Raw genomic sequence first — 26,852 nt, 5'->3', positions numbered from 1 at the left:
GTCCTCAGAGTCCAGACACAGTTTTTTATTATCAATTTCATATTCATTTTCCATAACAATAAATGATAGAATAGAGTAACATTAAAATCATGATCATGCACCGTGCGTGGTGGTGCACCGCCCCAAATAACAGTATATATAGAGGGATTTTCCGCTCTGATATCGATCGGCCACCATTTTTTTTATTTGAACCCGCACTAGATAGCACAGTACGTACAGTAGAGTGGCCAAGGAACCATATTCCTTCCTCAATAGTTGAATATAAATGTTCATGATATGAGTTGATATGCAGATGTAAATTGCAAATTGCAATGCAGGCAGGCAGGTCTCTACCTTGTGTTGTCACCCGCTTAATTTGCTTGCTTATGATTAGCCTAGGCTCCAAGTGTTTTTGTTTTCTTGTAACGCTACGTAAACCTTAACCTTGTGTATGTATATATAGTTGAACAATAAAGTTGTTGTTGTTATGGTGTCATGTCATGAGCGCTGCTTGAGATCAGGTTTCACTTGGTCAACGTACGTACGGAGGCCGAATTTGTTTGTGATTAACTACTAAGCTGGAATTTCAAATTGAGATCCAACAGAAAGCGGGAGAGAAAGATAAGAAATAATTAATTGGAGGAGGCCGGGTTGAGAAAGAGAAAGATAATGGCAGACTAGTTGTTAGTTAACTTAATTTGCTTTGATGACCCATAGGCAATAGTAATCATGGTTGCTGATTAAATTAAGATGTGTGTGTGTGTGCCTAATTATGAATTGTGTGATTAGAGCTCTGAACAGAAACAAACAAATTAGTTGGGTGGGTGAGGTTAATCAACCGTGGAAGTAACAGGAGAATTGGGAAAAGTTAGTTGAATAAGAAGAAGAAAAGAAATATAGATTAATTATTATTTGAGGGTGAGCTCTTGACGATTTTGTTCTATATCTGTTTTCAAAACTCCTCCCCCTCCTGCCGTGCTGTGCTGTGCTGTGCTGTGATGTGCTGTGATGAAATATTAATAGCAGCAAGACCCTTCATCAAAATACTCTCATAAATGACACACAAAACAACACTAGTCGAACAGATTACACCATCTCATACAGCCATTATCTCTTACAATTAACTCTAATTAATTATAAATCACATACATTTCATCTTTTATATATATACTTACTTCAACAACATTCTTCATTAATTTCCTTGCCCATTGCCTCACAAGGCCTGCCATGCAGATGCAGCATAGTCGAAATCGAAATACTACAGACTTGGCACTTCATCACTAAAATGGATTTTTCTTATTAGTTCAAAATAACCAATGAGATTTCTTCTTGTCAACCTTTTTCTCCTTAATGGTATCCAAATTTGGTTTCCAAGTACCCTTGCCTGAAAACTGCCTACTCAAATATTCTGGTCTCGCGTCCAAGTCTTCCGGCAGATCAAACTGTGGCATGTACTTCGAATTCGACGTCCTCTCCGCACAAGATTCCTTGTTTGGCAGAGCACAAGCTTGTCCAGGATGGCCTGCTGGGCATATCCTAGCAAAGAAAGGTAAAAACCTTGAAGATGACAATAGTGACCTTGATCGTAAAACCAAATTTGCACTTAAAACAACACCGTGAATCTCTTGGGATGACAAGGAGACTGGTTTCCCTCGCTTCATTGGCAGCATTAAGTAAATCTTTTTCTTGTCTAGCTTCATATCTGCAGGCAATGGGGTTGGCCTTTTTTCGGAGACAGCCGCTCCGAATTCGATAACCACTTGTTGTGGGTGCTCTAGCATGAGCTCAGCAACTGTTAGGGGCTTGTTGAACTGATGCACCGACCCATCCGATAATATCACTTTTCCGGTGGCGCTGGCATGTAATTGCTTGTGCGAGATGGAATTACCCATGAATTATAATTATAATTAAAGGCTCAAGCTCAAAAGATGACTACTGAAACTAATTCAAACTACTCTTAGAAGGCAGAGAGAGAGAGAGAGAGAGAGAGAACAAGAGGTGCATAGGATTTTTTGATGATCAGTTGAAGAAATCTTCTGTTTTGTGGCGTTTTATATATCATTAGTAGCAAGGTATATGCGTCTAGCCTTGTAGCTGCTAGCTAGGAGTAGGACTGGGAGCTTAAGGTTGTAGGACATGTTGGTTAACCAGCTCCATCTTGGTGAACGGATACATAGTGGACTTGGTAATTAATATATACAAACACTTAACTAACCAATACAATTGGATGGGGTCGTTGGGTCTGGGGTGGGTTTAGTCCTAATATTTGACCAGCTTTTCATGGAGAGACGGGCATATTATAATACATTGCTAAAGCTTGCTTCAAGACTGCTGAGTTTGATTAAATTAGCGGCCACAAATGTGTGAGGTACCCACCCAGCTCACGTCTGCCAATTCTTGTACCCAGAGGCCACACAATTTATTTAGTGGAGCCCAGAGATCAAGGAACGGTTCAACCATAACTAGGTTAAGTTGTTAACTAAATTTCTATAAATTATTAACAGAACTGCGATGACCGAAGCCTAAATCGTAATGAAAGATCGAGCTCAAGTTCAAAAGAAGGTTCCTTTTCCTAATTGTAATTATTAGAAACTTTCAGATTACCCTTATAAGTTGGGATCTTTGCAAAAATGTTGAGCAATTACCAAGAAAATGCCAAGCTGTGGTGAGTATCTTTCGTTTCTTTTCTGATTGACATTGACGACCAGACCAGCTAATAAATTCTTCTAGGCAGCGATCAGTAATGAATTTTTATAAACATATCTGCACGAATGCTTATCTCTTAAACACTTCCTACAATTAGAAGATGAAACAAGTCATTCCAGACAAAGTAATGACAAGCACTACTACTTCCTTGCTCCAAAACAATAGAAATATGCAAGAGAAGGATTGAGGCCACAAATAATTTTTTTACAAAGCAGTGGCATTGATATTTCCTTCCACACAAATCCGAAGACAATAAAAGATCCAATTTAAGAGCCTAAATAAAACAAGACTGAATAAAATTGAGGTAAGGTGCCACAGGTTGTAGTAGTTCAAGGGGCTGTAGTACATGTTGTCGACCATATTCCTACTTGATGTATTGAGAGAGCCATTTGAAACCATCACCATACCCCATTTTTCGTACAATGCTGCACATAAATACTTCTAGTGGACGGACATTTGAGTCTGTTAGGTTTACCTTGCCCTTGCCAGTGGTGAAGTTGGTCAGCCCAAGGTGGTGTCGCAACTCATCCTCTGAGGCAGCATATGGTATGTCAATCTTGTTCCCTAGAATTAGAAATGGGACATTGGCAAGAGCTTCATCAGAAAGGAGTGCATCAAGTTCCTTTTTTGATTCAGCAAACCGCTCCTTGTCATAGGCATCCACAAGGTACACCACAGCATCTACCTGTAAAAAGCAAACCATGTATGTATAACCCATGTTGGAACCCTTTCCTAGCTGATGAAAGTCCAATCACAACATACAAGGGGCAAAGTAATTTCAAACTTAAACATCTATCACAGAGAAGGAGGTACAAGGTTCTACAACTGAGATGCAGAGCATTAAAGATGCAACACAAACACTTGTGTCCATGCAAAATATCCGAGGCTTCAATCAGTTAAAGAAAAATGCATAAATTGGTTGTACCAAGCAAGCAGAGAAGTTGAAGGCTCGACCAGGACGAGAAAGAACCCAGTACCAACATGGATTAAACTATGAAATTCTGAATGATGGCAAGGACGAAGCTTTCTTCACCAGATTTCTGACCAGTAAAAAAGACCTACCTATTGCAAGCAGGTTTGAGTCGACACAAGAGAGAGACATTGCAAAATAACGCTGCAGAGACACGACAATTGAGAAACAATATATCTAACCTTTGCATAGTAATCTCTCCAGACCCTGCGAGCAATCTGATGACCTCCCAAATCAAAGGCCTTGAACTTGATTTTCCCAATGCTCAACTCCTCTGATGTTGGATACTGCGTAGGCTGATGCTGTACCAGTCTCTGGAAACCAGTACAACCAACAAAACTCAAATTGTGAACTTACCACACAGAAGAAGAGCAATTCATTTGCAAACAATCTAATATTTATATTCGAACAAATCACTACACTAGCAGCTAGCAGCTAGCAGCACACATGAAATGAAAATACCACCGTGGATAATCTAATATTTGACTGATTGCTCTAGTTTTGGGCATAAATTTGAATCTTGTTGTGAGCTGCCTGCGCTCTTTGTTGTTGATGTATTGCTTGTGCGGGCGGCTGTGATTAAGTGATGTATAATTTTTGTGCTGTGTATTTGGTACTGTTTTTGGGGAGAAGGGAAACTATAGATCTTGTAATTGTAAATCTAGCTGCTCAATTCTTTTTCCGAGGCAATTCTATTTACAAGAAATAATCTAATCCGAAATAGGAAAATTATAGCATAAAATGAGAATTTAAAGGAGAAAAGGGGGCCAGCCAAGGAAGGAACCTCGTCTTTCAACATGTGAAGCAAGGTGGTCTTGCCGGCATTATCGAGGCCAAGGAACAAGATCTTGGCCTCTTTCTGCCAGAGACCCAGGGAGGCCAGCACACCGTAGAACCAGTCGAACAGAAACATGCTCAGAGAGTCAGAGGCTGGCCGGTGCTGCTCAATCAATTAATTCTCACGCGGATCGGAACCAAATGGATCGGGTCGAGCTCGGATCCACGACAATCGAAGCCTTATCGGATCCTGCCGTTCAAGGCTTCCGATGAGAGTTCATGAGTCTACGATCCCTAACTCAAACATAGGAATATAATAAAGTAGTAAGTATCCAAATTACAAGCGAATTATGAGAGAGAGGGAGAGAGAGAGAGACGCAGACAGCAACGCACGCAATTTTCTGGTAAAGTTTGTGGTAACTGGTAACTTAAGTCTCGGAATCTCGTCAAAATAATTAATTACAATATTAAAATGTGTGTTGCTTGCTGTAACTCTTTTTAACACGTTCTCTTTAGTTTTGCTTGTTGATGGCGGCTTACGACGCCGTTTGCTTGTTGCGAACTCGTAACTTAAGGAGGAGGGTTCATCCCTCTTTCTGCGAACCAGACAAGGAATTCTTGAGGCTTCACTTCACCACTTTTCTTCAGTCTTCCTTCCTGTGTGGTCCTGTGTGGTCTGGGGATGATGATGATAACAACAAGAAGGAATTCTCCACCGTTTAGTTTAGGTTTTTGACACCTCCATTATATAATATATGAATAAAACGCTTCTTGTTTCATGAATTTGTTTGGGACGCTATGAACTTGGTACTAGTTTCTTTTTTTCTTTTGGTGGAGAAACGGAAGGCTAAGCCCAAAGAAAACAAACATATTTGGTACTACTTTTTACTCTATGTAGCTCCATTCCAATAATAATTCATTCATGTGTCTATCATCTAATCAACGGATTCATAGGCATTTCGTTCCGGTGCGACTGTGGTTGTGGAGGGAGCTTGATGTGATGTGAGAATTAGCAGCTGGAAGGCAATCATAGTCCTTCACTGAGAGTTGATTATACATGAATTGGTTTGTCCTGTGGAAGTCGAGTCAGCCAAGCCCAGGGGGAATGGAAATATTATTGGGACATACTGTATTACTGGGGATGGGAGCTTCAAATCTAAATGAGTGTGTGTGTCTTCTGTCTGGGACTTTGATATTGTTTCCTTGCTGCCTGCCTTCCTATCTACTGGGCACTGGGCACTGGGCAGGGCATAGAGTTTGAATTGAATCTGATCATATATAGCTCATAGATAGATGATTTCATATCATATATATATATATATTTAGCATTCACAGAGACAGAGCTTAACTTGTCATTGGCAATTTGGCAGGCTATGAGAGGTAATTAACTTAATTGTAACCAATCGATATATGTATACACAGGCAGAATATAAATCTTATTTTTATAATTACACAAGGCAGACCAGTCACCAGACCAGGAATCAGGATTCCCCAACGCCATCTCTTCATTTGATTTGAGATTAGAATACAACAGAAACTGCTGATTATCATTTATTTGTTGTCACTGGTCAGGCACTGGCAGGATGCTTCACAATCACCACCGGACACCCTACGTGTTTGGCACAATAATCACTTACACTTCCAACAAGAGTCCTGCAGATGGACAAAGGATTAATTACAGATACATAATTCATAAATCATAATAATCAAGCAAATTCCCATTGCAATTGAATTATATGAATGATGATTGATGTTGAGGATATGATATGATACGATATGATTCATTCATTCATTCCAATATCGGCATCCGGCATTCGGCAGTGACAGTACTACTAGTCCTAGCAGCTCACCTCTTAAGGAAACCATAACCGTGGCTTCCCATGACCAAGGTATCAGCTCTAAGTTTCTCAACCGTATTACATATCACATCCTTTGGATCCCCCCTCCCTACCATTCTCTCAATATGCACATGTGCCTGCATCACCACATCAACTTAATTACAACTTGTAATACTATAGTAATTTCAAATTAAACACAAGCACTTGTACTTTTACCGGAACAAAAATAAATAAATATATACATTGGTGTGGAAATTTCTGTAGACAGCTTCGGCTCTTTGCATCACTGAATTGACCATGTCAGTGCCGTATTTTTCCATGGTTGCAACTACATCGCTGGAAAACATATATCCTGTGAAATCAAGTACACCATCTCCGAATTAGTTCATTAACAAACACGATCGTCACACATCACATATCTGCTGTGATGGTTCAAAGCCAAAATAAAATCTAAAAAGCTTGTTGCCAATTAATTACCTGCAGCATCGAAAGTGGAATGGACTGGCGGTGGTTTCACATAGAGAAGAACAAGAGTGTTGCTGGTGTTTTTAGAAGAAGAGAGGTGTCCCAGACACCAGGACAGAGCATGCATGCTCTCTTCACTCTCATCTACTGCCACCACAATTTTGTTCTCTTTGTTCTTCATATGTTCGCCCTCGCCCTCCATTAATTGCTACAACTTAACTATAAGCCTATAATCAACCAAAGTGCTCCGTTTGTTTGGGGCCTCACTCACTCAAGATATTGATACACACAAACCCAAATGAATGATAATTTATGCATATATAGCCTGCAGCCTGTAGGGTTACTTGTGCCGTGGGATTAGCTAGATAGATTACATGAATTATTAGTGTCTCTAGTTTCTGAAAGTGGAATAAATTAAATTAAATTAAAACCCCAGACCCCAAATCCATACATTATATGGTAAACTATTGACATGAAAATAACTAACTGCTCCTTGTCCTCTCCTCCTCCTCCTCCTTTAGGTTTGGCACATGCGCAAAAATTAATTAACCAACCAATGCTTTAACCAGGTGATCCCTTTTCGTTAAAGACTCTATATAATGATTAATTAGGTTGGAATTGGAAGTGGGGAACGAGGAAATGACATATACAGTCATCCTTCAATATTCTTCTAGAAAGTTCAGATAGAGTGGCTAAGTTTGAATCTTCAGCCCACCAGACGTGTTGCAATCATAAGGAAGAAGGTCATCCAATAATTCACATCCCGCCAGACTATGCCTTGCCTAGAAGATATTTTCTTATGTAATTTTGGTCTATGAAGAAAGGAGAAAAACTAAGTTGTAACATGAATAACATTATTTTGCTATTCCTGGTCAATAATGCTTTGGCAGCGTGTCATAAGCGTTATTAATTAGAAATAACAAGAAAATAGTGATATTCCTGTTTCATGAAAGTCTTTCTCCTAAAGAAGGAGAAGCCTATACTATCTTCCTGTAGTAACAACAGTTAAAACAAGTTCTGGGATTTGAATTGACTGCACTTTCCTTGTCAAGTTTTGATTTTTACTACCTATATGTCACTAATAAGTAACAAGTGCCTCTTTTACAATGCTCGCTCGCTGGGGTTACGCCTTCATGGAGATATTTATGAAATAATCTAGATTCCATCAAATCCAAATCCAAATCCAATATTTACTATCTAAATTCCAAAGCCATGGTCCCAGAAAGCATCATCTTTGTCATCCACAAGGCACAAGGCAAATTAATAGCTAGCTTCATGTCCTTTTAGTAGTCCAAATCGGTTGCTGTTACTTGTGCAACTTGGCATATCACCTCCTCATCCATCAACAAGTGGTCTCAGAACGACCATATATATCTAATCTTTCCCAAGAGCTATTTGATTATATTTATATTTTTTAATGAAAGCTATTTGAACTTTTGCATGAAGCCAGATTAAAGCATCTTAAATAATTGGGCTTAGTTGTACAAGGTAGCCAAGCCATTGCCATTCCCAAGTCTCAAGCTTAGTTGTTCTTGTCAATGTCACACATTCCGTGTGAGTCTCAGGCTATCCCAGCCAGCCTATAAAAAGCTCTTAATTCGCCTAATAATAAGCTGAATATGGCCCAGCCCAAATTCTGTGCTTTAATCATGAACAATCCAGTTCCATGTCCATGTATTATTCCCTATTATGATAAATTGGGTTTGGAACTTATATTTCTATATATTAGACACCAATTGAAAAGTTAAATAAGGAACTAATACATATATATGCTTTTTTTAATTATAGAGAAATACATATATATGCTATTAAAATTCAATGTTAGGCATTTTTTATCAATGTAATAACAGAAACAATACTTAACCAACTTATATTCATTGGGTGTCTAAGGGTTTCGAACAACTATACCCCTCTGCCACTCAACCAACTTTTAGTTATTACATCTCAAATTTGTGTGTTGGCTTGTATCTAGGTCGCAAAATGGATAATTATTTGTTTTATATATGTAACACCCCGACTCTGTTTAATTTCCAATGCGAATGGTAAAACTAAATTAAAATATGAAATTACGAAACTACCCTTGGGGTAGGGTCTTTCGGTCATTTTCTTGTCCGAAGGATTTTGGGACCACAAGTGGTTTGGTTGCGAGGTGGTTCTGAGATGAATTCGTGACAGGCGGTAGGCCAATCGAGTTATACCGAGGTTTTGGCGATGAAATTTCCTTCGGTGGCAAAACCGTAAATAACTCAAAAGGGTTTTTGTCAAAATAAAATCAGATTTTCTTTTTTATTTTTCTTTCTTTCTCTCTCTCTCTCTCTCTCTCTCTCTCCCGTGCGAATTTCCTCCCTCCCGCGAGCACACCTCTTCCGATCGGTGCAACCACCGATTCCGCCGCCACCGACCGTGACACCGGTGCCAAACAGACCGGCCAGGCCCCACCGTCACACCCCAGCCAAGCTCCGTCGATAACAGCCGCGAATTTCGCCGGAAATTGCGAAATCCGGTGGTTTTTCCCGATTTTTCAAATCGCTCGTTCTCTCTCATTTCTTCACCAAATTGGACGTATAAGGTATGGATTTCTACCTATTTTCCGTGCTCTAGCTGATGGTTGGATAGGATTGCATTGATTTTGAGCGTAGGAGGTCTGATTTTCGACTTAGGTTTTGGCCGGATTTCGGGATGAAATTCCGGCCACTTCCGGTCAGTTTTTGGGGTGGGCCCAAGAACAAAAGTGACTCCAAATAGGGTGTTACATCTAGGATAGGAGTCTGGGGCTGAGATTTTGAGATTTTCCGCCAAGCCTAATCGCTTTGGACACCCGCTTGCTGCCAGCGCGTGTGGCGGCGCGTGGGCAAGTGTGGTGGAGCTGTAAATCATTCCAGTGTGATCCTTAGGTTGTCACGAGCGCGTAGGATTTCGCGGATCTCGATTCCGAGGTCGTTTGACAATCGAACCAATTATCGCATATTGGGCGTTATTCGGGTTCGATATGTCCCAACCGTTGGATCGTTTTCAAACTGAAATATGTTCCTCTAGATACCCTTAGGATCGTGTAGGATTCGACGGATCGTAAAACGGAGTCCCGGATACTCCGGAAAGGCTAACCTAGGGTGAGGGTTTCCGTAACCGTCCAATTGGGCGATCGTGAGCGATCTAATCGTCCATTTCGGACCAAATGTATAGGACGTGTATCCTAGACCTCGTCAAACCTATAGAAACTCCCGGGAAGCTAGGGTTTTATTTTAAAGTTCTGTTTTGAAGCGCTTGACGTTAATCGTATTTTTATATTCTGCGTGATATCAGTACTCACCCAACATACGCAGAAAGGGACCTCTAAGGGTCAAGCTGTGTGGGATTACTTGTGAGTGGACTTTTTCTTTTGAAACTCAGTATGATTTCATTTATGGAATTGTGGCATATAGTTTTGTTTTGTTTATCAAGAAATGTTTATATGCTCGAATGAACGTTTAAGGTTTTTATACACCTTATTATGATATTTGAATTCCGAGAAAACATATTTGCATGCGTCTATGCATGGGGTACGTGATGGTTGGCATGGACTATGGTAAGGTAATATTTGATTTGCTGGTTGGAGTGCGTTAAGCACTAATTCATGTACCTCCCCTGATCTGATTTTGATTACGGATATTGAGTACTTTTGAAATTATGAGAACTCAGAACATCCTTGAGGGGATGTTCGTGGACCCGGAGTTGGGGTAGTCTGCGCGCGTAGGATCGGTATTTCAGCGCATGCTTTGACCGTGTCTGTACGTGCTGGCCGAGAGTTCGTTCCCCAGTTGGACGGCTCGTTCCCTAGACACGTGGTGAATTGAGGAATGGCTCTGCCATGTGGACTAGTCAAACAGTCCCCCGGTTGGATTGTTTCCCTGGTACAAGTAAATATTGGTTATATTATCATTATTATTATTATTATTATTATTTTTCTATTACATCATATATTTAGTAGGTATATTATTGTATGTTTGCATGAATGTTTATGAGAGTCTAACCTCTCGGAACTCTTAATTTGAGTGGTGGGCTTCGTGAAGTATTATTCACGGATTACGGATTTGAGATCCGGTATAATGGTGTTAATATCTATGCATGTGTTGTTTATGTTGTTTTGTTACACTTATGGTTTTCTTGCATATAAAATGTGGGGGTTACATTATTTTGTTTTCACTTGAACTAAACTTGGTTTTTGTCCACTCACAACTTTACTTTGCGCCACCAAGAGCGTCGAGTTTTGCGCTTGAGCCGACCGGGTGCATTTTGGAATTTGAGTCTTCGTAGAGACTCTTGGTACCTTTTCCTTCAGTTGACGATATTTCGGTTGTATTTTGAATTCTGTAGTTATGCTCAGACGCCTAATCGAGGGTTTAATTTTGTAAGGCCCGAGGCCTTGTTTGTAAATTATGTATCGCTGTAAAGCATGCCTGCCAGCTGGTTGTTTTAAATCAGAAATTTTGAGCAGTTGAATTGGGAAATGTTCAATTTACAGGAGACTCACAAATTTTGGTAGAAAGTCTCAGCTTAGTAGATGGGCCCATCGGGATGATGTCGGTAATTAGCGGGTCTGTTGTTCCGAGGAATTTCTGGACGGTCCTGTCAGTTTGGTATCAGAGCATTAGGTTCATTTTCCTTCGACCTTTGCGCTTTTGTTGCATTGTTGAAACTAATGATTCTATGGTTTCCTTTGTGTAGAATCATGCATCCTCAGCGTCCTAGGACGAGGGGTGGTCGTGTTCCGAGATGGGGAGCAAATCCTCCACCTCCACCGCCACTACCTTCTCCGTCTCGTTCACCTCCATCTTCACCATCTCCACCTGCCGAGGAGCATGATGGAGGAAATGAGCCCGGCCTGCGGCGTCTTTTATCTCGGTTCACCCGCACTATGTCTCGCCTTACATGGGAGAAGAAATACTGAAGGCTTAGACATAAAAAGGGTAAAGGAACTGGGAGCAAAAGAATTTCATGGTGGTACTGATCCTGCTGAGGCTGATGCTTGGCTTACCGATGTCGAGCGGATATTTGAAGTCCTCCAATGTCCTGATGGAGATAAGGTTCGCTACGCCTTCTTCTGAAAGGGAATGCATATTATTGGTGGAAGAGTTCAAGAGGTTATGTAAACCCTGCTGTCATTACTTGGGAAGAGTTTCAAGGGGCATTCTTTGATCAGTTCTATCCGCATACTTACAAGACTACGAAGAAGGCTGAGTTTTTGCATCGAGGCAGGGTTCCATGTCAGTGTTCGAGTATGAGCACAAATTTAATGAGCTGTCTCGGTTTGCACCTCGAATTGGTAATTACGTAGTATAAGTGCCTTCGCTTTGAACAGGTCCGTGGCTCGATATTCAGCAGTGGTCATCGCTACGACATATCCCACCATGAGAGCCTTGGCCAAGCAAGCAGAGGTGGCTAAGGCGTATAATCTGGGTGCCAGACGTGAGGCGCCGCAGAGGCTCATCTGGTTTTGTGGGCCCATCGGGGTCCATCAAAGAGGGAGGATCTAGCCCAGCCTGCGAGTAGTGGATGGTCCGGAGGACGGGACCGGTTCCGTGAGTGGGGTCCGGTTCTCGACCGCCTGGAGCGATCTTGGGACAACAATCAAGTGGCATGCCGAGTGGATCCTCGTGAGGCCGCCATCAGAATTTGTTATAACGTGGGCAGGCGGTGACATGTGAGGAAGGATTGCCCAACTGTGGGCAAAGCTAGTGGCTCGTCGAGGGGCGGAGTGACGTGTTTTCAATGTGGGCAAGTAGGGCACTATAAGAGTGAGTGTCCCTTCTTGCTGGTAGTACTTCAGAACGAGACTGGGCCCTGGGCAAGGCAGCAGAGCTGAGTCGACACGAGTGGCGATCGTCGTCTGCAGCGGGTTCGTCATCGAGTGGTGGAGTGCAGTCCACTTTTCCGGCGAGGCGGTAGGGCCGAGGGTCGGCCCGACGCCTACCTACGCAAGCCCGGTATTCTCGATGACACAGCAGAGGCGCAAGCGACACCCGATGTTATCACTGGTATGATCCCTATTTTTGGTTACCTTGCTCGTGTTTTAATAGATCCCGGGGCCACCCATTCCTTCATCGCCCATAGTTTCTCACCTTATGCCAGTGTTAGACCGACACCCATGGCAGGGAATTTTAGTATCTCGTTGCCTACGGGCGATGTTCTGTTTGCGGACATGGTTTTCACGGATTGTTATGTTCAAGTGGGTGATGCCATGTTGGAAGCTGATTTGATTCCCTTGGAATTAGTTGACCTTGACATTATCTTGGGAATGGATTGGCTGGAAAAGCATCGTGCGTCGGTGGATTGTTTCCGGAAAGAAGTTGTGTTCAAAAGTCCTGGACAACCTGAAGTAATATTCCATGGAGAACGTAGAATTCTCCCATCTTGTTTTATTTCTGCCGTAAGGGCAAAAAGTTACTCCAGAAGGGTTGTGCGGGATATTTAGCTCATATCATTGATACTCAAGGGTCCACTTTGACTCTGGAAGATATTCCTGTGGTTTGTGAATTTTCAGATGTCTTTCCTGATGATCTTCCTGGTTTGCCCCCCCAGAGAGAAACCGAATTCACTATTGAACTTCTTCCAGGAACGAATCCAATTTATCAAGCCCCTTATCGAATGGCACCAGCAGAATTGCGTGAGTTGAAGACTCAATTGCGTGAGTTGGTGGACCTTGGGTTCATTCGACCTAGTGTCTCCCCTTGGGGTGCACCGGTATTATTTGTAAGGAAAAAGGATGGAAGTATGAGACTTTGTATCGATTACAGGCAATTGAACAAGGTGACAGTGCGTAATCGATATCCTTTGCCTCGAATTGATGACTTGTTCGATCAGTTGAAGGGTGCCAAATATTTTTCTAAGATTGATCTGAGATCGGGATATCATCAACTCAGAGTACGGGAAGATGATATTCCCAAGACAGCATTTAGGACTCGTTATGGTCATTACGAGTTCTTGGTGATGCCTTTCGGATTGACAAATGCACCGGCAGCGTTTATGGATCTCATGAACAGAGTGTTCCGACCTTATTTGGATCGTTTTGTGATTGTATTCATAGACGATATTCTGGTTTATTCTCGCACTTTGGAGGGTCATAAGAAACATCTGCGATTAGTATTGAAGACTTTAAGAAGAAAGAAGCTTTATGCTAAATTTAGTAAATGTCAGTTTTGGTTGGATAGAGTGGAATTCCTTGGACATGTTATATCAGCAGAAGGAATTTATGTGGACCCTCGCAAAGTAGAAGCAGTTGTGAATTGGGTGCAACCCACAAGTGTAACAGAGATACGGAGTTTCCTGGGGTTAGCGGGTTACTATCGTCGATTTGTCGAAGGGTTTTCTTCGATAGCAGCACCTCTTACTCGGTTAACGAGGAAGGATGTTAAGTTTGATTGGACGGAGGAGTGCGAGCAGAGTTTCGTGAGTGGAAGCGGTTAACCACCGCACCTGTTCTAGCTCTTCCGGATAACTCGGGGCACTTTGTGATCTATAGTGACGCATCTTTACAAGGCTTGGGATGTGTTCTGATGCAACATGACCGGGTAATTGCTTATGCCTCAAGGCAACTCAAGAAGCATGAGCAGAATTACCCTGTCCATGACTTGGAACTTGCCGCAGTGGTGTTCGCGCTTAAAATATGGCGGCATTACTTGTATGGTGAGACGTGTCAGATTTTCACTGATCACAAGAGCCTCAAGTACTTTTTCACTCAAAGGGAGTTGAATATGAGACAACGACGTTGGCTGGAATTGATTAAAGATTATGACTGTACGATTGAATATCATCCCGGTCGAGCTAATGTGGTAGCTGATGCACTAAGTAGGAATGTTGGTGGAAGTTTAGCTCATCTCAGAATGGTCTATCTTCCGCTATTGTTAGAACTGCGAAAAGATGGTGTGGAGTTGGAAATGACTCCTCGGGGAGGTATGCTTGCTAGTGTGCAGGTGAGGCCTATTTTGGTTGAGCGGGTGATTGCAGCACAATTGAGAGATCCTAATCTTTGTATGCTAAGGTCGGAAGTAGAGAATGGTACACGGACGGATTATGCAATAAGGAAGGATGGAGCTTTGGTAGCTGGAACTCGTCTTTGTGTACCCAAGCACGATGAAGACTTGAAACGAGAAATCATGGAAGAAGCGCACTGTTCTACTTACTCTATGCATCCGGGAAGTACTAAGATGTATCGGACTTTACGGGAGTACTACTCGTGGCCACATATGAAAGGAGATATTGCTCAGTATGTGAGCAAATGTCTGATTTGTCAACAAGTGAAAGCGGAACGACAGAAACCGTCCGGACTCATGCAACCACTTCCGATCCCTGAATGGAAGTGGGAGTTTATCACAATGGACTTCGTTTTCAAACTCCCACGTACTTCAAAGGGGCATGACGGAATTTGGGTGATCGTTGATCGACTCACCAAGTCCGCCCATTTTCTACCTATAAAAGAAACCTATTCCTTGTCAAGGCTGGCAAAACTCTTTGTAGATGAGATTGTGAGGTTGCACGGAGCTCCTGTGTCTATTGTGTCGGACAGGGATGCAAGGTTCACATCTCATTTCTGGAAGTGTTTAAATGAGGCTATGGGTACTAAGTTACATTTTAGTACTGCTTTCCACCCACAGACTGATGGACAATCGGAAAGAAACCATTCAGACCTTGGAAGACATGTTGAGGTCTTGTATTTTACAACTAAAAGACAGTTGGGATACTCACCTTGCGTTGGTGGAGTTTGCTTATAATAATAGCTATCATTCAAGTATTGAGATGGCTCCGTATGAAGCTCTATATGGAAAAATGTGTAGAACTCCTGTTTGCTGGAATGAAGTAGGTGAAAGGAAGCTGGAAAAGGTAGAAAGTATTCAAGCCACAACTGAGAAGGTGAAAATGATTAAAGAGAAGTTGAAAACCGCACAAGATCGACAGAAGAGTTACGCGGATAACCGATCCAAGGATCTTGAGTTTGCAGTTGGAGATTGGGTGTTCTTGAAGTTATCTCCTTGGAAGGGTGTGATGAGGTTCGGTAAACGCGGGAAGTTAAGCCCTCGTTATATTGGGCCTTATGAGATCACTGAACGCATTGGACCAGTTGCCTATAGACTTGCCTTACCTCCAGAACTATCTCGGATTCATGATGTATTTCATGTATCCATGTTAAGGAAGTACATGCCTGATCCCTCTCATATTTTGGAGCACCAACCTATGGAGTTGAGTGAAGATTTGACGTACGAGGAACAACCTGTACAGATCTTGGATAGGAAAGAGCAGAAGTTGCGCTCCAGATCCATTCCTGTGGTGAAAGTATTGTGGAGAAGTCAAACTGTTGAAGAGGCTACTTGGGAACCCGAGGCGCAAATGCGGGCTGAATATCCTTATCTCTTCAATTAACAGGTATGTAACTTTCGGGGACGAAATTTTATAAGGGGGGTAGGTTGTAACACCCCGACTCTGTTTAATTTCCAATGCGAATGGTAAAACTAAATTAAAATATGAAATTACGAAACTACCCTTGGGGTAGGGTCTTTCGGTCATTTTCTTGTCCGGAAGGATTTTGGGACCACAAGTGGTTTGGTTGCGTAGGTGGTTCTGAGATGAATTCGTGGACAGGCGGTAGGTTTGAATCGGAGTTATACCTGAGGTTTTGGCGATGAAATTTCCTTCGGTGGCAAAACCGTAAATAACTCAAAAAGGGTTTTTGTCAAAATAAAATCAGATTTTCTTTTTTATTTTCTTTCTTTCTCTCTCTCTCTCTCTCTCTCTCTCTCTCTCTCCGTGAATTTCCTCCCTCCCGCGAGCACACCTCTTCCGATCGGTGCAACCACCGATTCCGGCCGCCACCGACCGTGACACCGTGCCAAACAGACCGCCAGGCCCCACCGTCACACCCCAGCCAAGCTCCGTCGATAACAGCCGCGAATTTCGCCGGAAATTGCAGAAATCCGGTGGTTTTTCCCGATTTTTCAAATCGCTCGTTCTCTCTCATTTCTTCACCAAATTGGACGTATAAGGTATGGATTTCTACCTATTTTCCGTGCTCTAGCTGATGGTTGGATAGGATTGCATTGATTTTGAGCGTAGGAGGTCTGATTTTCGACTTAGGTTTTGGCCGGATTTCGGGATGAAATTCCGGCCACTTCCGGTCAGTTTTTGGGGTGGGCCCAAGAACAAAAGTGACTCCAAATAGGGTGTTACATCTAGGATAGGAGTCTGGGGCTGAGATTTTGAGATTTTCCGGCCAAGCCTAATCGCTTTGGACACTCCGCTTCCGCCAGCGCGTGTGGCGGCGCGTGGGCAAGTGTGGTGGAGCTGTAAATCATTCCAGTGTGATCCTTAGGTTGTCACGAGCGCGTAGGATTTCGCGGATCTCGATTCCGAGGTCGTTTGACAATCGAACCAATTATCGCATTTTGGGCGTTATTCGGGTTCGATATGTCCCAACCGCTGGATCGTTTTCAAACTGAAATATGTTCCTCTAGATACCCTTAGGATCGTGTAGGATTCGACGGATCGTAAAACGGAGTCCCGGATACTCCGGAAAGGCTAACCTAGGGTGAGGGTTTCCGTAACCGTCCAATTGGGCGATCGTGAGCGATCTAATCGTCCATTTCGGACCAAATGTATAGGACGTGTATCCTAGACCTCGTCAAACCTATAGAAACTCCCGGGAAGCTAGGGTTTTATTTTAAAGTTCTGTTTTGAAGCGCTTGACGTTAATCGTATTTTTATATTCTGCATATCGTATCCGACCCAACATACGCAGCAGCGGACCTCTAAGGGTCAAGCGTGGGATTACTTGTGAGTGGACTTTTTCTTTTGAAACTCAGTATGATTTCATTTATGGAATTGTGGCATATAGTTTTGTTTTGTTTATCAAGAAATGTTTATATGCTCGAATGAACGTTTAAGGTTTTTATACACCTTATTATGATATTTGAATTCCGAGAAAACATATTTGCATGCGTCTATGCATGGGGTACGTGATGGTTGGCATGGACTATGGTAAGGTAATATTTGATTTGCTGGTTGGAGTGCGTTAAGCACTAATTCATGTACCTTCCCTGATCTGATTTTGATTACGGATATTGAGTACTTTTGAAATTATGAGAACTCAGAACATCCTTGAGGGGATGTTGCTGTGGACCCTGGAGTTGGGGTAGTCTGCGCTGTAGGACCGTATTTCAGCGCATAAGATTTGATGTCGGCTGTACGCGCTGGCCGAGAGTTCGCCTCCCCAGTTGACGGCTCGTTCCCTAGACACGTGGTGAATTGAGGAATGGCTCGCCATGTGGACTAGTCAAACAGTCCCCCGGTTGGATTGTTTCCCTGGTACAAGTAAATATTGGTTATATTATCATTATTATTATTATTATTATTATTTTTCTATTACATCATATATTTAGTAGGTATATTATTGTATGTTTGCATGAATGTTTATGAGAGTCTAACCTCTCGGAACTCTTAATTTGAGTGGTGGGCTTCGTGAAGTATTATTCACGGATTACGGATTTGAGATCCGGTATAATGGTGTTAATATCTATGCATGTGTTGTTTATGTTGTTTTGTTACACTTATGGTTTTCTTGCATATAAAATGTGGGGGTTACATTATTTTGTTTTCACTTGAACTAAACTTGGTTTTTTGTCCACTCACAACTTTCTGTTTTGCGCCTCACCAAGAGCATCGATCGAGTTTTGCAAATGAGCTGGCGGACCGGGCATTTTGGAATTTGAGTCTTCGAGAGACTCTTGGTACCTTTTCCTTTCAGCTTGACGATATTTGGTTGTATTTTGAATTTGTAGTTATGCTCAGATCATGCATCGAGGGTTTAATTTTGTAAGGCCCGGAGGCCTTGTTTGTAAATTATTGTACGCCGTCAGAAAGCATGCTGCCGTTGTTTTAAATCAGAATTTTGAGCAGTTGAATTGGGAAATGTTCAATTTACAGGAGACTGCCAAATTTTTGTAGAAAGTCTCGCTTAGTAGATGGGCCCGGCATCGGATGATGTCGGTAACTAGGCGGGTCTGCTCTGTGTTCCGAGGAATTTCGGACGGGTCTGTCAATATACCTTAGAACTGTGACAACAACGCATAATATTCATATGTAGTAATAAACTTACAGTTATGGGCTTAGAAGAGGACGGATGTGCTCTTCATTCTATATCCGAATTCGAATTCCCCTCTTCATACTTTAAATTAATTTAAAGTAAATTGTCGCTAATATTAATATATATATATATATGAAATTACCTGTAGGATGACTGAAAATGCATAGAGGAGAGTGAATAGGCCAATTTAAGATTATAATCAAATAAATAAAAATAAACTTCAGTTACGGGATGATCTTCGACACTCTTTATGTTGAACGCAATACTGGTCACGATTGTTTCAAGCTCGCAGGAGGAAAACCGTCACCACAGTCTTGGTGCCCTCAACCGTCTGAGTCACCGACATGCATATTAATGCAATATCAATGATGAAAGAATTTAATAAATCACCAAGTAAACAAGAAACATTTGATAACTTATCTGAAAAAATATGCACAAGAGCTTTCTCTTCAAAATTCAATATATTCAAAATCAAATATGTCGAAAGCTCTGCATGTTGAAAAGGAAAACCCCACCTTTTATTCAAGATAGGTTTTCTCTCTAAGAGAGAAACCCACGTGACACACTTCCTATGCATCAATGATTCTCCAAACCGATTCAACTAAGACTTCTAAACATGATGCTAAAAGGTCTCTTCCTTGAGACGCCAAAACAACAGCCAAACAATTATCCAAATATCAATATAAATTCTAATTCCATTTACAAGCTATGTGATGACGTCAAATGATGCATGATGTGAGGAAATCTAATGACTTTCCACTACAGCCAATCTTTTAAAACAATATCTACCTAAACAAATTAATTAGACCAATCAAGTAGGAAATAATATAAAGAGATAAAATCTAATCCTTTTAAAAATAGGGCTAATAAAAAAGTACTTGATTGAAAATAACTCTAATTAGGAATCTTATAATGAATGCATGATTATGTCATGATTTACCTGAAATCAGTTTCTCATATTGATCAAGTCATGCTTCGGAAGTATGGGGTTGAGCGAGTTGTGCCAAAACTTCCATTAACAATTCTTCACACACTAGTTTTCAATCTATGGTAGAGTTTAGGAAATGACAACACAATTTTCATACTGACAATATATATAGACTCCGAGTGTGTAACTACATGGCAAAGTCGTATGTATTTATAAACCTCCAAAACCCTAAAATATTGCAATTTTGACATGTGTATAACTTAGCATCCAATTTGAAAGCTCATAAAGAACAATGCATTCGTCTTACGTGAAAGAAGCACACATACACACATACATATATAAATATATTATATAAAAAATAATGCATAACAGAGTGAACCGATATGAAAATGTGAAGAAAAAATAAATAAGAAGGAGATGACACAATTGTAATTTAAAACAATTAAAATATGAGCAACTCGCACATACTCAAATTTGAAAGGAATATTAAGGATAGAAATATAGAAGCACAAAAATACCCATTAGCATCTAAACAACTTGGGGTCCGCATAAAGCATGACTTAAGACCTTTTTAAACAAATCAGCTTTCTCTCAACCAAAAAAAAAAAAAAAGAAATGAGCTTTTGCTTGATACCTAATCCAGAAAATTTTAACAAAAAATGTGTCAAACTTAACATCTAATCTATATATTTTTTTCATAACACTTTGTACATTCAAAATGGTTAGGTACAACATAGCCTTTGAAATCCATGTATCAATTAGGCAAATAGTTTATTTATAGAAAAGGCAAATAAACTACTCTTTATCTATTTCCATTCAAATTTAAGCATTCATCATTCATGTGTGGTGTGCTGTGGTTAACATTTTATTGGAACAATCTCGTTATTGAAACATGAAATTTGCTTGGTGCATTCCTGTTTCGCCTTTGAATTGAAACCTGGTAGGCTCCACATGTGGATGGCATTAGATTACTAAAGATGAACTTGTCCAACGGTCATCTAGCGACAGGTGGATGGGTGGTAACCGGTAGGCTCCAAATGTCCCCACAACTTAGTGCCGACCACTTTGCCTTAAACCTTCAAAAAGTTGAAATTCCATGCAAGGGGAATTTAATCCCATCCCTATTTTAATTTTTTTTTTTAAAGGATAAGACCAAGAGGGGATAAGAACAAATTCTTATGGCTAAGAAAATTGAATCATTCGTTTTTTATTTTAATAAAAAAAAATTAAGACCTATATGTTATTATATTTTAATTAAATATTGGGCATGAGAAGACAGAGGAACATCATTTGTTTTTTAGACCCAAAAAAAAAAAAATCACATTCACCACTTCTCTCTCATGCGTTTTGGACCTGGTGAGCGCGTTTCTTGCTTGGTGTTATAATCATAGACAGAGAGCAGGGGACCATTCATTTTAAATTTCAGATACTTCAATTGATTTCAACCGTTGATCAACCATCCGAGGCCCCAAATTTGAACTTGGGATGGGAGTAGAAATTCGAATTGGACTCGGAGGGAGGAGGAAGAAAAAAGTGTCCTAATTCAATAATGTACGAATATTCAATTCAGTTCAATATAGCAAATTAGCGAATACAATAATAAAATTATATTAAAGGACGGCATTGCCCCTCTGTTGATCTGCGTTACAGATCATCTTCACTCTTTTCCTTTTCTTTTATTTTCCACCGTTTTATTTGATGAATCTCTTCCTTGATAAAATTATCCTCCACAATGAAATATTGAAATATTATTATTGTCATTTTTTATACCTAATTTAATACTTTATGTTTTATTAAAACATAATACCATTACTTCTATTTTATTAAAACACTACAATTATTTTTCCTGTCCTTTAAGATCCATATTTCTATACTATGCCATAAGGGTGGGCACAATTTCAAGTCAACCCGATCGACTTATCCAACTCGATCATAGTGGGTTGGGTTGGTCTAAATAAGAACGGGACTTGAGTTCAAAAAATTATAATTCGCTATGTAAGGGGAAAAAATGTTTAACAAAACATTTAGCATAACAAAAACTGATTATAAACTTTCATGGTATGTTTACTTATCAAGATTGGGTATTGGAATGATTCCAATTCCTGCTTCTTCTGTGTATACAAAAACTAATTATAAACTTTCATGATATGTTTACTTATCATGATTGAGTATTGAAATGATTTCAATTTCTGACTTCTCTCGAGTTTACTAACACATAAGGAATAAAACATTATGCAAGTTCCACCTAAAAATTTGTAATTGAACACCCTCAAAATCAGGAATGGAATCAACTAGAATGAGTAGTTGATCCGATTCCAATACCCGATTCTTTGTTGTTACGTATAAACGACGTCGTCCGCACCTAATCAATATGTGATTAGATACATGTTGGTTTTACGCTTATTGTTCCAATTATGTCTCAATTCATAGCTCTCATACACATGTAAATTTGTATTGCCACAACTGCTCAATTAGATGATCACTCCTACTTTTATTTCTTTCCTTCAACAAACAAAGAACCTTGAGAGAAAACCTTAAAGGTGAGAAAGGTTTCAATTGCCGCCTCCTTTAGAGTTGGTGGGCTCTATCCCTCCCCTCTCTCCCTTCACCCCTCTAGATTATGGTGTTTGGCTATCTTGGTTGAATTTGTTGGTTGCTTGGCTGTCTTAAGGACAACATAGTGGTACACCTTGTGTGCTTGCTGTTGTCGGTGAATTCTTTCGTATTTAATTAACCATTGTTTCGTATTTGCACTAATCTTATATAATTATTTGTATTTATATTGATTTTTATAGCTGACGACGTTTAGGCATGATTATAAATGCAATTCATCGCATTTCTCTTAAAAAAGAAGAAGTTTGAAGTGTGTGTGAGCGTGCAGTGTAAGTCCTGCGTCCATATTTATGGCGTCAAAGACCATTTTTAGTTTTGTGAAAACGCGTAAGGGCATAAGACCAGTTAAGTGAATATTCATTTCATTTCCATTTAGAAAAGTGCAAGGGTATTATTGGAAGTTCGGGTCATATTTTTTGTATTTAAAGTCCAGTCTTTCAGACACAGAGAGAGAACTAGACACGGACGGACACGGAGACGGGCAGATTTTGAAATAAAGAGAAATTTTTGAAAACAGAGGAAGGGTTGTGACAATATGGGAGAAGTTATATTGTACGTGGAGGAATTGGATTTGAAATCCTGCTCAGCAATTTTAGTCTGTAGGATTTGCCATGAAGAAGAATTTGGAAGCTGTGAGAGCATGGAAGCTCCTTGTGCATGCTCCGGAACTGTTAAGGTACAGGCAAACAGAGTTTTGCTTTTGTGGGTTGTGTTGGCTGTTTCTGAATAAGCCTTGACATCGATTTTTGTTTCGTTTTTTCAAAACTTTGCTCAGTTTGCACACAGAAATTGCATACAGAGGTGGTGCAACGAGAAAGGCAATACAACCTGCGAAATATGTCTCCAGGTAATAAGATTTTTATTGGGTTCTTTTGATTGTTTGATTCTTTTTCATTTTACATTCCAGATTTTTTTCTTCATATTAAATGAATAGTTTTGCTTCGTGTTTACGCATCAAAATCGAATTGGGTCGGATGTCATAGTTGATTTGAGATGATCAAACGATGTTGATATCGTTTTCTGTTTTGTTTTGGATTCTTGGCGTCTAAAATTTGTCTTTTCCCGTAACTTTTATTTCTGTTCAAGTCTGTTCTGTCTCTTTCTTTTCTCTGGGTTATACTCTCCGGTTCCTTCATTGTGATTATTAGTTTCTTACCTCAAAAACAGAATTCATCATGGATAATGATTTGGGTAAATATTATAGTTTGGTCACTTGGCTTTACCTGGTAGTGAAACTTTCTTCTAGTTTTATTTAGTGCTATAAGTCTAATTTTAAATTTGAAAAAGAGAAAAAAGAGAAGAAAAAAAAAGGTGTTTACTTATGAAAATTTGTGCAGAGCTATGAACCTGGATACACAGCACCGCCAAAGAAGTCGCAGGTAGATGACACAGCAGTAACCATTAGGTAGGTATATACGTGATCTTATCCAAAACCAGAATTACATACATAATTGATAATTCAGCTTGCTATTATCTATCCGCATACATAATTCCCCTTTAATTTTCTGTTTTTCGTTGGAGTGATTATGATTATCCCTTTAATTGCACGCAGACAAGTATATTTCAATATTGATGTTTAATTTAAAGAATGAGGCAGACAGAGACAGAGAGAGTTGTTTGCAATTGCAACAACATAATTCTTGTATTTATTACATATGTAATGGGACCTCGACGACTTGGAAATATTTGTAAATCTCATGTAGAAAATGCTGATCCTTGAGTTGAGTTGAAACTTGTGTCTTGTTTAAGTTTGCTTCTTCTTTTTTGGTGTTCCCAGAGATAGCGTGCAGGTTCCTAGAAGAGACCAAGAGCCACGAAGCCCAAGGTTAGACTTAGAGCGGGTGCAACCAATAGAAAATGTCTACTCTTCTCAATCTCAATGCTCGTCTGCAGCTGATAGAAGTGCGTCTTGTTGTCGATCACTGGCTCTACTTGTAAGTTTCTTTTTTTGATGGAACTCAAGACTCGAGAGAACCTATCGTCTAAACCCTAAACCCACCATTCCATGGGCGTTACAAAATATGTATGGAAGGATGGATGGGTACCATTATTGCCTTGCCCCTACCTCTACTTGGTTGACCAGGTTAGGTTGCTCCCTTTGTGGCAACCACGTCACGTTGGAGTTCAAATCTAAGACCGTTGATCTACTAATCGAGACGATTATTCCACTTAATTTAGGGATATGACAATATAGAAGTTAAAAGTGCATTTTGAATACTATTATAATGATAATAATTTTTTTAAATAAGGGACAAAGTTATTATTCTGATTCTAACAAACATACTCCAACTGTTTAATTTATGATGAGTTTGCAGTTTACGGTGGTTTTGCTTGTGAGGCACCTCTTTGTGGTGCTTACCGGTAGCGACGAAGATTACCCCTTCACGCTTCTAACTGTAAGTGCCACATTCTTTCTTTGGTTCAACTCTTTGCCCTCTCCTCTACTCCACTCTGTAAATAACAAATCAAAAGACAAATTGACATATCTCATTTTTTGATATTATTGATATTGAAAGCGCCGGCCTTGGGGGTGTTGGGGAAGGGCATGGCCATGGGCCTCCATTTAAGGGGCCCCAATTTTTTTTAAATATTGTATATATATACCAACGTCCAACTCAAAATAAAAATAAAAATTACACACCATGACATTAAATGAGGAAACACAATTTCTCTTCCCAGAAGAAACCCCAATACGCTTCCTCTTTTCCCATGCAACGCCTACTCCTAATTTTTCCATGGAAAAACTTAATCTCTATTTAATCCACCGAGCTCTTTATATTTCTTTCGATCCAGCAAACTAATTATTCCCACCCTAAACCCTAAACCCCATATGCTGGTCTCTATTGAGTTTTGTTCTTGCTTTTTGTTGTTGGGGCTTGGCCTCTTATCTTTTGTTAGGTGGTTTGTTGATTCTCCTTATTGTTTCAATTAGCACCTTTCAGCCAAAAAAAAAAAAAAAGGCTACTTGAGAACTTATTGTGAAAGAATAGGTTGTTTTGTTGATGTTATAAGCTATCTGATTATGTATGGACCTAAATATGAATTTTTTATATAATGATTTATGTTCTTTTGCTTTGTTAGAATGAAATTATTATGAATGAGCAAAAATAATAATTTTCATTTCTTATTAAGCTTTATTGTATACTAATAAAGGGGCCCCATTTAATATATCGGCTAGGGCCACCCAAAAGTCAGGGCCGGTGATTGGATGCTTGCTAACTGTAATTTGAATTTTTGCAGGTACTTATTCTAAGGGCTAGCGGGATTATCCTTCCAATGTACATATTAATTCGAACAATCACAGCAATTCAAAACAGCGTCCGGCAACAATATCGATATCATTATCAGGTTACTTCTGTTTTTTGTTTTTCCACAAACATTAAAAGCCTAGTTAGTAAAATACAAACGGAAAAAGTACGAATAAAATACGTAAGTGTTTTATTACTTATTTTATTTGGCAAAATTTTGACAAGATACAATTGAAAAGTTCGGTCACTATATAATATATTTAATTTTTTTATAAAAATATTATCTTTATTCATTAATATGTGGAAAATATGTTAATTTTGTTTGCAATATTCAAAATTTTGAAAAAAACACATGTATTAAATGTAAAAATGCATACGTACATGTAAAATATGTGTATTGTATGTTTGTTTTAAAAAAAAAAATGTATTTTACCGAATCTTTAAGATGTGTATGAAAAACAGAAGTATTATTAAAAAATACACAAATACGTGTATAATACAAATATTAAACGGAAAAATGCTAACTAGGATTAAAAGTTTGACATTTACGTACTTATGTGATGGAAGAAAATTACATAACATGAATGGGTAACCGTTATGTAACAAAGTTGCAAAGTAGCACAATTAAATCTCTCCTTTTCTGCTTTTTTGTTTTGTTGGGTATATACATAGCAGGACTCTGATGATGAGACCTCAGACCCAGGTGACAACCAAGAAGAAGTAGAAGAAGATCAACATCATTCAGTTTAACACACTTACTATTGTACTATTTTCCATTTTGCAACAGAGCATCATATCAATGCTCTCATCTGTCTTTACGTACATTATACATACGACAAAGAAATATCAATTTTTTCTTCCTCCTTTCCTTCATTAAGATTCAGGTTGAGCTACATGCGTCCTCTGCACAATCGAATCCCCAAAAAGTAGGAAATCAACCCACCCATCCACCCATCCACCAACCCAATTAGAATAAGAAAAGTTGTTTAAGTAGGTCGATATTTAGGAACTCAGCAACTGCATATACCCGTTCAATAGGAAGGAGTATGAACGGCCAGATCTACCGGCATATAATTCACTTTGAAAACAGTCAGCCTCAGTTGGTTGGATGCCAATAATAAAGATAAACTTATACAACTTATGGAAACAACCTACTTTGACCCAAAAAAAAAAAAAAAAAAGGAAACAACCAACAAACTTCAAAGCCTCAGTCGAAAAT

The 26,852-nt window shown here is 39.7% G+C and overlaps 5 protein-coding genes across 6 annotated transcripts; 2 read left to right on the top strand and 3 right to left on the bottom strand.

Annotated features, from left to right (window-relative positions):
* Window positions 1-1,078: 1,078 nt before the first annotated feature.
* On the bottom strand, window positions 1,079-1,992 carry LOC103334045 (multidrug resistance protein ABC transporter family protein). The gene has a single exon (XM_008236970.2). It carries the CDS (start codon window positions 1,869-1,871, stop codon window positions 1,284-1,286), a length of 588 nt encoding a protein of 195 aa, XP_008235192.2. The 5' UTR covers window positions 1,872-1,992; the 3' UTR covers window positions 1,079-1,283.
* Window positions 1,993-2,798: 806 nt separating this feature from the next.
* On the bottom strand, window positions 2,799-5,281 carry LOC103334046 (Ras-related small GTP-binding family protein). Its single transcript, XM_008236971.3, has 3 exons — window positions 4,440-5,281; window positions 3,838-3,969; window positions 2,799-3,370 (listed from the first exon to the last, which is right to left on the bottom strand). Exons 1-3 carry the CDS (start codon window positions 4,566-4,568, stop codon window positions 3,050-3,052), a joined length of 582 nt encoding a protein of 193 aa, XP_008235193.1. The 5' UTR covers window positions 4,569-5,281; the 3' UTR covers window positions 2,799-3,049.
* Window positions 5,282-5,806: 525 nt separating this feature from the next.
* Window positions 5,807-7,175, bottom strand: LOC103334048 (Adenine nucleotide alpha hydrolases-like superfamily protein). The gene is made up of 4 exons (XM_008236972.3): window positions 6,748-7,175; window positions 6,513-6,622; window positions 6,283-6,407; window positions 5,807-6,085 (listed from the first exon to the last, which is right to left on the bottom strand). The coding sequence occupies exons 1-4, from the start codon at window positions 6,935-6,937 to the stop codon at window positions 6,001-6,003; spliced, it is 510 nt and encodes a 169-aa protein (XP_008235194.2). The 5' UTR covers window positions 6,938-7,175; the 3' UTR covers window positions 5,807-6,000.
* Window positions 7,176-15,507: 8,332 nt separating this feature from the next.
* LOC148915996 (uncharacterized) lies at window positions 15,508-16,128 on the top strand. The gene has a single exon (XM_089055033.1). The coding sequence runs from the start codon at window positions 15,508-15,510 to the stop codon at window positions 16,126-16,128; it is 621 nt and encodes a 206-aa protein (XP_088911159.1).
* Window positions 16,129-22,397: 6,269 nt separating this feature from the next.
* PIT1 (RING/FYVE/PHD zinc finger superfamily protein) lies at window positions 22,398-26,506 on the top strand. Of its 2 annotated transcripts, XM_008236973.3 has the most exons (8): window positions 22,398-22,729; window positions 22,827-23,061; window positions 23,161-23,232; window positions 23,723-23,790; window positions 24,163-24,319; window positions 24,701-24,781; window positions 25,626-25,733; window positions 26,306-26,506. In XM_008236973.3, the coding sequence occupies exons 2-8, from the start codon at window positions 22,921-22,923 to the stop codon at window positions 26,381-26,383; spliced, it is 705 nt and encodes a 234-aa protein (XP_008235195.2). In that variant the 5' UTR covers window positions 22,398-22,729; window positions 22,827-22,920; the 3' UTR covers window positions 26,384-26,506. The 2 variants fall into 2 exon arrangements, with proteins under 2 accessions (XP_008235195.2, XP_008235196.2); XM_008236974.3 differs by having other exon boundaries at window positions 22,406-23,061; window positions 26,309-26,506.
* The last annotated feature ends 346 nt before the right edge of the window (window positions 26,507-26,852 follow it).

The sequence above is a fragment of the Prunus mume genome, linkage group LG6 (genome assembly GCF_029339155.1).
Source record: "Prunus mume cultivar Tortuosa linkage group LG6, ASM2933915v1, whole genome shotgun sequence".
Lineage (NCBI taxonomy): Eukaryota > Viridiplantae > Streptophyta > Magnoliopsida > Rosales > Rosaceae > Prunus > Prunus mume.
This window is presented reverse-complemented; position numbering and strand designations above follow the sequence as displayed.

Excerpts from the sequence above, each read along its gene's own strand:
- LOC103334045 (XM_008236970.2), bottom strand. The coding sequence starts at position 1,871 with ATGGGTAATTCCATCTCGCACAAGCAATTACATGCCAGCGCCACCGGA.
- LOC103334046 (XM_008236971.3), bottom strand. The coding sequence starts at position 4,568 with ATGTTTCTGTTCGACTGGTTCTACGGTGTGCTGGCCTCCCTGGGTCTC. Across the intron at positions 3,970-4,439 it reads TTCACATGTTGAAAGACGAG|AGACTGGTACAGCATCAGCC; the intron begins GTTCCTTCCTTG and ends ACTGGTTTCCAG. Across the intron at positions 3,371-3,837 it reads GGAGAGATTACTATGCAAAG|GTAGATGCTGTGGTGTACCT; the intron begins GTTAGATATATT and ends TGCTTTTTACAG.
- LOC103334048 (XM_008236972.3), bottom strand. The coding sequence starts at position 6,937 with ATGGAGGGCGAGGGCGAACATATGAAGAACAAAGAGAACAAAATTGTG. Across the intron at positions 6,623-6,747 it reads TTCCACTTTCGATGCTGCAG|GATATATGTTTTCCAGCGAT; the intron begins GTAATTAATTGG and ends TTGATTTCACAG. Across the intron at positions 6,408-6,512 it reads ACAGAAATTTCCACACCAAT|GCACATGTGCATATTGAGAG; the intron begins GTATATATTTAT and ends GTGGTGATGCAG.
- LOC148915996 (XM_089055033.1), top strand. The coding sequence starts at position 15,508 with ATGGCTCCGTATGAAGCTCTATATGGAAAAATGTGTAGAACTCCTGTT.
- PIT1 (XM_008236973.3), top strand. The coding sequence starts at position 22,921 with ATGGGAGAAGTTATATTGTACGTGGAGGAATTGGATTTGAAATCCTGC. Across the intron at positions 23,791-24,162 it reads GACACAGCAGTAACCATTAG|AGATAGCGTGCAGGTTCCTA; the intron begins GTAGGTATATAC and ends TGGTGTTCCCAG. Across the intron at positions 24,782-25,625 it reads ACCCCTTCACGCTTCTAACT|GTACTTATTCTAAGGGCTAG; the intron begins GTAAGTGCCACA and ends GAATTTTTGCAG.